Source organism: Temnothorax curvispinosus, unplaced genomic scaffold (assembly GCF_003070985.1).
Source record: "Temnothorax curvispinosus isolate PA1 unplaced genomic scaffold, ASM307098v1 QBEX01016588.1, whole genome shotgun sequence".
Taxonomy (NCBI): Eukaryota; Metazoa; Arthropoda; class Insecta; order Hymenoptera; family Formicidae; genus Temnothorax; species Temnothorax curvispinosus.
Window position 1 is genome coordinate 2,303 of NW_020226368.1, and position 9,261 is coordinate 11,563.

At 34.7% G+C, this 9,261-nt stretch overlaps 1 protein-coding gene and 1 pseudogene across 1 annotated transcript; both read left to right on the plus strand.

Moving 5' to 3' along the window:
- The first annotated feature begins 585 nt into the window (after positions 1 to 585).
- On the plus strand, positions 586 to 4,300 carry LOC112466838 (annotated as a pseudogene).
- An 865-nt stretch (positions 4,301 to 5,165) lies between these two features.
- LOC112466837 (antizyme inhibitor 2-like) lies at positions 5,166 to 6,496 on the plus strand. Its single transcript, XM_025035168.1, has 2 exons — positions 5,166 to 5,887; positions 6,125 to 6,496. Exons 1-2 carry the CDS (start codon positions 5,720 to 5,722, stop codon positions 6,299 to 6,301), a joined length of 345 nt encoding a protein of 114 aa, XP_024890936.1. The 5' UTR covers positions 5,166 to 5,719; the 3' UTR covers positions 6,302 to 6,496.
- The last annotated feature ends 2,765 nt before the right edge of the window (positions 6,497 to 9,261 follow it).

The window sequence follows — 9,261 nt, forward strand, 5'->3', positions numbered from 1 at the left end:
AAGAGGACTGTGACATTGATAGTAAAATCTATCAATGTCACAGTCCTCTTCAAACTTCAGACTCGTATAATTAATAAACAAAATAAGGCCAAGTAAGGCACGAAACGTTAACGACTGTATACTATTATTGAAATTATTAAATATAATTTTAACATCTTGTAAATGCTCGAAAAAATCGTTTTAAATTATTTAGCTCGTATAATTAGTTTGTCCGTAAAGTAGCGCTGTTATTCTCTGCTAATTATTGCAGTTATTACAGAAATAGTAATTATTGCAATTGCAGATAGAATAGAACCTTCCAAAAGTGAGAAGCGTAAAACAGACATATAAGAAACGTTAAAACAGGCTGTGAAATTTACTTATTTGTCTGTCTTAACGTAGTTGTTTCGTAAAATTCTATTAGTCGTACATTTTTCATACAGTACCCAGATAACATGCATGTTGCATAAAACGTCGTAAAGATATCTTTAATAGCGTTTTTTATTGGCAGAACTGGTGCGCACTCAGTGCACATTAAAGCCGTTATACACTGATTTAATCTCTAATATTTAAAGTAAAATGCAAATATTTCGACTGATAAAATACCCAGTACATATTTTACCAAATAGTGCAATAAAGAATATTGAGGATTTCATGATTTAACCCGTTTATATTAAACATACACTTTACGTTGGTTTGTGTACGACGGCTTTAATGTGCACTGAATGCGCACCAGCTCAGCCAATAAAAAACGCTGTAAAACAACTAAGATATCTTAAGATATCTGGGTATTAGTTAGGCCATAAGTGAAAAAACAATATATATATGTAATATATATAAGAAGATCTTGCTTGCAACGTGTGGATTATTTCGCGTTTTAAATTTTGTTCCGCATGTATATATGGTATACAACATTTTTGATAATTCTGTCCAACTAGAAGCGCTGCAATTTATAAAATACAGTAAGTCAACTTTTTATATTTATACGCCTATTATAATTTTATTGTTACAATTTTTCTATTTATTTTAGATAGAGCTAAATATTCGAACTTTTAAAAAATGATGTATTAAACTATGGTGATATATTTAAAGCACTTCGAAATAAAAAAAAAACACTTTTTCGAGAATTATTTCTCACGGAAAAAAATTAATTTCATAGAATTTTTAACACCTTGCAACCTTGAAACGAGGGCTTTGAGATGTTCACATACACAGTAAAAAATAAAATGTTAATCGTAACATTTTTCAAATGTCCCAGAAAGTCCACTCTAAATTTTGAGTTAAAATAACTCATTCATCGTATGTTACTTGTTGACAAATTAGAAATGTTAATTTATTGACACTATATTTTACATTTATATTTGTTCTTTTAACTTTAAGTAGAATGTAAAAATAACTTGTAAAAAATGTCGATATAACATATTTGAATAAATGATAGTTATTTCAACTTAAGTGAAATGTTGTTTTGAACATTTGATTGTAGTAAATTTGATTATTTTGTATGTCAAAGTTTACGATTATTTAAAGATTTACTTTAACTTTTGTTTATGTTAAAATAACTTTAAGGCGTGTTGATTTTTTAAAATAATTATGTTAAAAGAACTCAAAATAATATTCAATTTCTAAATGACATACATAAAGCGTTAAGTTATCACGTTGACATTAATATAACACATGAAAATGTTACGAAAATAATAACATAGCTGTTGTACATTGAAATAATAGTCAAATCTTGGTAACACAAGAAAATTTTAACATTTGGACGCACGATTTTTTACTGTGTACACACACATGCATACACATACACACACTTTTCTTCATAAAATTAACTAAAATATTGGACAGTATTTAAAAAACATTCTATAAGAATTTGTCTTCAAAATCAAAATTTATATTCAAATTTTAAAATTTAAAAACGTATAAATACTTGCAGCGCGTATCGCTTTATCAATTATTAAAGTATAATTTGTGCTCTGTCAAAATAAGCAATAAATTCTTTAATATTTCCAGGAAGTTTATATTGAAGATTTCATTCTAATACACGTTTTAACATGCAATGGCACGATTTACGTTCGACGAAATAAAAATCTTTGAAGATATAAAGGATGATATGAACATCATAAAAACAATAACTAGCATGGAATGCCAAAAAAACGCTTTTTATATCGCGGACATTGGTAATGTCATACAGAGACATCAGGAATGGATCGCCAAGTTACCCAGAGTTAATCCCACACTTTGGTATTGGGATTCTTTATTTTTATATTCTCAATAATGCACTCTCTCTCTTTATTACAACATGGATTTTTAATACTATCAATTTTATTTTCAACTCTAGCAATTAAAGTTAACCCGGATCCAACGGTGATTAAAGTTCTGGCAGCTTTAAATGCATGTTTCGATTGCGGATCTAAAGTAAATTTTTAAATCTTTCTTTAATCACTTAACAAAAATATTTAAAAATAATTGTGCTCTCTCTCCTCAACAGAAAGAAATAGAGCAAGTAATGCAACACGGAGTACACGGCGACCGAATTATTTTCGCGCACCCTACTAAGTATCCGTCTCATATAGAATATGCTAAGAGAATGAACGTCAAGCAAATGACGGTTGATAGTGAAAACGAGCTGTACAAGAACAAGTATATCTTCCCTGAAGCTAAGTGAGTAGAGCAATACAATAGGATATATATTGGCAACCTGATTTCATCAATTTACAAATTTACCGAATGTCTCCGTGCAACAGGGTAGTCATACGTATACGTTGCGACTCGAAAAACACGCCAGTGTTTGTACCATTGGGACACAAGTTCGGTTCCGAACCGGACGAGGAAACTGTGCGCTTGATACAGTTCACGAAAGATCTCGGTTTGAATTTACACGGCTTTAGCTTCCATGTCGGTAGCCCGTGCGAGGAGCTCGAGGCTTACGCCAGAGGGATCGCATTGTGCAAACAATTAATTACCGTCTCCAAGGCAATCGGATGCGACAAGGTGCAGTTGATTGACATTGGTGGTGGATTCCCGGGTGAAAGTGGAATGGACGTTGACAAGGTATGTAAACATACACATACCTATAGTTACTATCCGATAACCATCATCTTACTTTTATTAGAAGTTAGATTAAAACGTTAGACATGAAAGCACTATTATACAGACATAAAAAAATCAAACAAAATGAGGTTTTCCCAGTTTCTAGTAATAAAAAATTGATTATAAATTGGCTTGTAACGCTAAATAAAGTTTTGCGACATATTTATCCCCATATTCCTTTTTCGTTAATATATATTTATGGTAATTTCTGCAGTTCGTCAGTATTATCAATGACGCAATACAGGATTTCGATCCTAGCATAAGGATTATCAGCGAACCGGGAAGGTACTATATGTAACTTCCAGCTTCACTTTAGCCTCGTATTTACATTCCAAGAAAATCACTTCGAAGGACAGAGTAATGATGAGAATGTATTACATGAACTGTGGAGTATTACCATTCTTTCATAGAAGAACTGTTAGGCTTGCGAGCTAGAGTACCACAATTACTTTTCGAAGTAATCCTATATATATTTCATAATTCATAATTCATAAAAAGGGATTCATAATTAATAAGAAGCAATTATTAATCTATCGTCGTAGCCAATAAGCGAAGAAAAATTCCTATCAAACATATAGGGACCGACCGCCGACTCATATGATTTAATTATCAAGAATGTGATGTTGCCTGAGCTTCAAATAGGTGATTGGTTAATTTGGAAAGAAATGGGTGCTTATACACTATCTGTATCCTGTGCGTTCAACGGGTACCCAATCCCAATTGTGATTCCAATTATTAGGAAGAGTCAATGGTATTAAAAATAAAATAAGATATACAGAGTTTATAACATCACTATTATTTTTTTATACGATATCAGTAGCTTGACAATATAATTTGACGAGAGTAATTTAATGAATAAATCCTTAACCTAACCTAACCTAACAAAATATAAAGCTGTTCCAAAATGGAGCTAAGTGTATTATAGATTTAATTATATGTCCCTCAAAATCTGTCCCTTTAAGTTATAAACTGATTGAGAGTAAATACAATGGTTGAGTATGAACTACGAATCTTCGCTAACTAAAATTTAAAGGAACAGAATCAAATAAACAATTCTATTAATAACTAAAAATTTTCATGTATTTTGACACAGCTTTGTAATAGAAAGTAATAATAATTAGACATTTAACCAATTGCTCAATTTACCCTTCTTTAGCCAACAATTCTTTTTTGTTATTTTTATTATTATTTATTTTAAATCAAATAATTTCAATTCTGCATATAAAAGAAAAGCAAAACTAATGAGACATTTTGAAAAATTTGATTATAATAGATTATATGTTATAGTTATTAAATAAGAAATTAGCTGCGTAAGTATAAATGACACATTAGTCTTGAGAATCATATTTTTTTTAACGCTCTTTTTGCATGTTTACAGCTAATTAATATGTAAAATTTTTATTTAGATATAAATTTTTAAGTTTCTTTGTAAGAGAACCGAAGAGAGAGAGAGAGAGAGAGAGAGAGAGAGAGAGAGAGAGAAAAAGAGAGAGAGAGTTTTTGATAGGATTAACTTTTTTGTTCAAAATTTGAATATTTTTTAGCATAATATGAATTGATTACGCTCATTAGCGCGATTAATACAAGCGACTTATATTAAATAAAAAAACCGATTTCTTCTCTTGACGCTCTTCTTAAAAGCATAACATGTTTTATAAACATATAAGACCAAAGAGACATAAAGATCAATAACACTTGCTTACGAGATTTCTGCGTGTCAGCAAGACAGTTGATTATTGTGACCGACATAACGCGTCGAGCTTCGACACTGTATAGTAGTCTCACGAATTCTTTTGAAATCTTCTGAAAAAGCTTGATAATAAAATATCGGAATCTCATGATCTCTGGTGCCAGTCAATCAGTCGTCAGTTTCATCAAGCGCACTTATTTCCGGTTTTAGAGTGTGGTAAGTCTCAGAAGAATTAATTTTTGTTCAGAGAAACTCGTGTCTTCCGACGCGCCGTTGCGGAATTACGCATCCTTTATCGCACATAAAAATTATAAAAACAACAAAAAAGCAAAAACAAAATTATAGAACGTATAAACTATAAGCGCGTTCAGCAGACTAAGCCGCTCAGTAGCAGTCGAACGTGCGTGGCTCTTACTTTTAGAACCAACCAATCAACGCAGAGTATTGATAAGACGAACTCAACAGTTGTGTCTGCTGAATGCGGCCTATATTTTTTCGTCTATATTCTATAACGTATAGACGTATTATCAGACGTCACTTGCAATGAAGTCGTGCGATCGGTTGTCTACTTCACACTTGGTGCGAGCAAGGATGTGTAGCTCCTTAAGAACGCATCGGAGGATATTATAATAAAATTGTTACATTATTGGTATCCGTTTATCAAGCTAAATTTACGTAAAAACGATTACAAAGGTATTACTTGAAATTATGTCTTAACTACGGAATAACAATAAATGTTCGAGTATGTATGCTCTTCGTAGGAAGATCTTGAATTTTGTTCTTATACTTAATTTCATCATGTTGCACCTCAATTACAAGAAAATACGAGTCATCGATGATGAAGTAGAAGACATGGATATTATTAAAGACTTAGTTAAAAGCGAAAAGTTGGAAGATACTTTTTATATCGCGGATATTGGTGGTGTTATTAAGAAACATCAAGAATAATGGATTAGCAAAATGCCTAACGTTTCTATTGCTGCATTATGTATATTTACGAAATGTAACTATTTCAATAAAAGTTTGTGTCACTCTTTTTTTCAAATTTCAGCGATTAAATGCAATTCAAATGCGACAGTAATCAAAGTTCTGGCGACTTTAAATGCCTGTTTTGATTGTGAATCAAAGGTAAATCTCCATTCTATATCTCTGAGTACCTAAATCTTCACTGTTTGTACAAGCAAGGTGTTCCTAAAACGCTTGACTAGGCTTCATCAACGTAATTTATCTACTCGCAATAAAAAGAAAAAAAATCTGAAATTAAAATATCTTAAGGACACTCTGTATACCCTCATAAATCTCGCGTAAATTAATGAGCATTCTATAACTGGCAAGATAATTAATGATAAATGATGTTTCTAACAGGAAGAAATAGCGCAAGTAAGGAAACACAAGGTGCAAGGTGAGCGAATCATTTTCGCGAATCCAAATAAATTGCCGTCTCATATCAAATACGCCAAAGAACAGGGTGTTGCACAGATGACGGTTGACAACGAGATTGAATTGATAAAAATTAAGGAGCTTTTCCCGGATTATGCTTAAAAACACTGATGATGAACATTAATTGATAATATTGACTTATTGTTAGATAATTATAGCTAGGTAAGGAAATAAGCGTAAATTTTACTTCAACAGAAGCTTAATTCAAGCTTGATCATCAAACAGTTAATGCCCAAAATTAAAAGTTGCGCGCAAGAGAGTCAATGAATCTATAATAAAGAAAAAAAAACGATGCAAGGAGGTAATGGTATTCTTAATTTTTCAAGACCTTTTCAGATTTCACATATACTTCCGGTTCTTTTGAGACTTCACGCTCGATTAAAAAATTCTTCATCACATGCTGAAGTTTCTATATAGTCGAAGGGAACACACTTTGGAATTCTTGAAAACGCGAACGCGAAGAAACAGTTTTTACGAATCAAAATTTAGTACATTCGCGACGCATCCGTCGAGGATAATCCCCGCGATTCGCGCTGCGTAGGACGCACGTTTTCCCATGTCTCGCACGCGTGATGGCGAACTCACCGCGGATATACAACGGTTTCTCCCTCCCGTTTGAGAGGGGGTGAAAACTCGGTTAACCGGAAGTGGCGCGTCGCCGTCGCCGGCCGAGCGGACACGCGGCAACGCGACGCGACGGCAACGTTAACGTGACAACGCGGGTACCTCGGACCACCTCGGACACGACTGATCGAATGACCGAGGGGGTAGCAATGTAGCATCACGGGGCATACCCCCTTCCCGTCACGCGCGGGAACACGCGCGCGGGCGCTTGCGTATAGAATTACGCGTGTCCGGGCGCGGTGTGCGTACTACTGTCGTACGCCTGGACACCCGGAGCCGGAGGCTCCGTTCCCCATTTCATTTCGAGAACACGAGGCGATTCGAGGGAAGAGAAGTGCGCCGCGACGGAGAGCGTGGCCCGTTCCCCCCCCTCACCCTCTCCTACCTACTACCGTACCCGCCATCGTCGTTCTCTCCCTCCGTCGCACGACTTTCTTTCGGCCCCTCTCTCTTTCCATCCTTTTGCTCCCCTAGCAAGAGCGCCCCGTTCGCCACCTCTCCAACCCTCTTCGGCACGCTCTCGCGTGCGTGAATCATGCATATCGATTTTCTTTCGTTGGAGTAAGCGAGGGCCGTGCGGTATAGTCGCTCACGTATGCCCGCTACTTTCCCCTTGCCCGTCCCTCATTCTCTTTCTCTTTCTTTTTTTCGCCCCCCTCCTCCCCTTCTCCCTTTCTTCCGCTTATTCCACCTCCCCCTTGTACCTCCGACGCTTCATCGCTTTAACCCCCCCTGCAACGCTATTTTACACATAATTAATATAAAAATACAAGTCTCTGATAAAAGAAATTTATGTTAAAACTATCATCGGCAATTACAGATGATATGTAAAACTTTATATTCAGGTATCAAGAGGGGTGTATTTATCTACAAAAATAAACGTCGCATACTTTTGGCATATGGGGATGCGTTTAGGGATGAAACTAGGAACTACCCAAGTTATAAATAGTTCCTTTAATAAGTAAACGTGGTAAGTGTATGGCGTTTTAACATGAGATAGAAATAACTTTTTATACAGACGTACGATAGAGTAATGTACAACAATTTTATACAACTGCGTTTCGCATCTTTAACGAAAGGAGTAATCCTCATAAATTCCCAGAAGTGTCTGAAGGGCGCCATCGAGACTGCCGTTAATTTTTCGCTAATAAATAAATAGGTACTGCTCAATCGAATGGCACAAATCAACTTCAGTGTAGTCCAATATAAATAATTAAGTATATAATATCGGCGGTAAATTATACGTCTAAACTGATCGTATCCTTCGCGTTACTTCATATCGTCTAGAACTTAAGTTTAAGTAAATCATGATGTACAGTGTTCCTTTTACGTCTACGTAGTACGTTGCAGTTTTGAGGATAATTGTAAAAAGGATAATTAACTAACTAGCCGTTGTAGCTTAAAATGCAAGTGGAATGTTTCTATCGATCTTATTGCATTCCTCTATGAGGTAATCACAAGGAATTCGTGAGTTTCAGTTATATTACCCTACATTAATACGACGAGAGTAGCAGCCCGAGCTGTAAGACTCGGTTACGCAATTGAAATCCGTATATCGTACTTTTTGGCCACTAGATCACTTAGAGTAGCTGCACACGTTCGGAAAAGTTCGAGATTACCTGCCTCTCTAAACGCGCAGTCAGTTTTTCGTCGAGCATACTTTATTTCGAGGAAATAGGAAATTTTTTTATCGCATTTAGCAGGGAAAAGTCTTATTATTATTGCACACATTACGATCTACTTATAAGTGTCCTAACGAGAGAGAACGAGACTAAGTAAGCAAGCTAAGTTTAAGCTTGCTTTTAATATCTTAGTTTTTTAGTATACCAATGTAATTTTTATTTTTTTTAGATCTAGAGGATATTACCTTATCTTTTATTCTCGAGATAATTTGTTTATTTCTTACGTTACGTTTGTAAATTTCCTATAACAAATTTCCAAAATTTTGGAGATATTTTTGTTCCATCGGAAATATTCCGAAGTTTTTTTTGGCATTAACTAACGAGAAAAATCAACAGGATGTAACTTTTCCGACGTGCGCATCGTTGAACATATAAATCGTTAAAATATGAAAGCGTATGACTTTCGTTTTGTTCCCTGTCGAAAGCTATAGGCGCGACGGGTGTCCGATGCAATGGCATAGAGGACTTTTTGAAGAGACTAAACATCCAATAATATCTTAATAAGCGTAACGATTGATGATTCCTTAACTACCTTAACCTATTGAGCTCTACAGTCAGCACTTTGCATTTTGCTCCAGAAACAGTACAATGGAAAGCCGTAAAAAGTCTAGACTAGTTACAGTCTACTAAATTCACACTTATGTTAAGTACATGTTACAATTATAGATACACTATAATTGTTGTTTTTAAATAAAAGAAAAAAATAGAGAGAGAGGGGGGACTCTTTCTACAAAAATAATCGAAGATTTAACTACA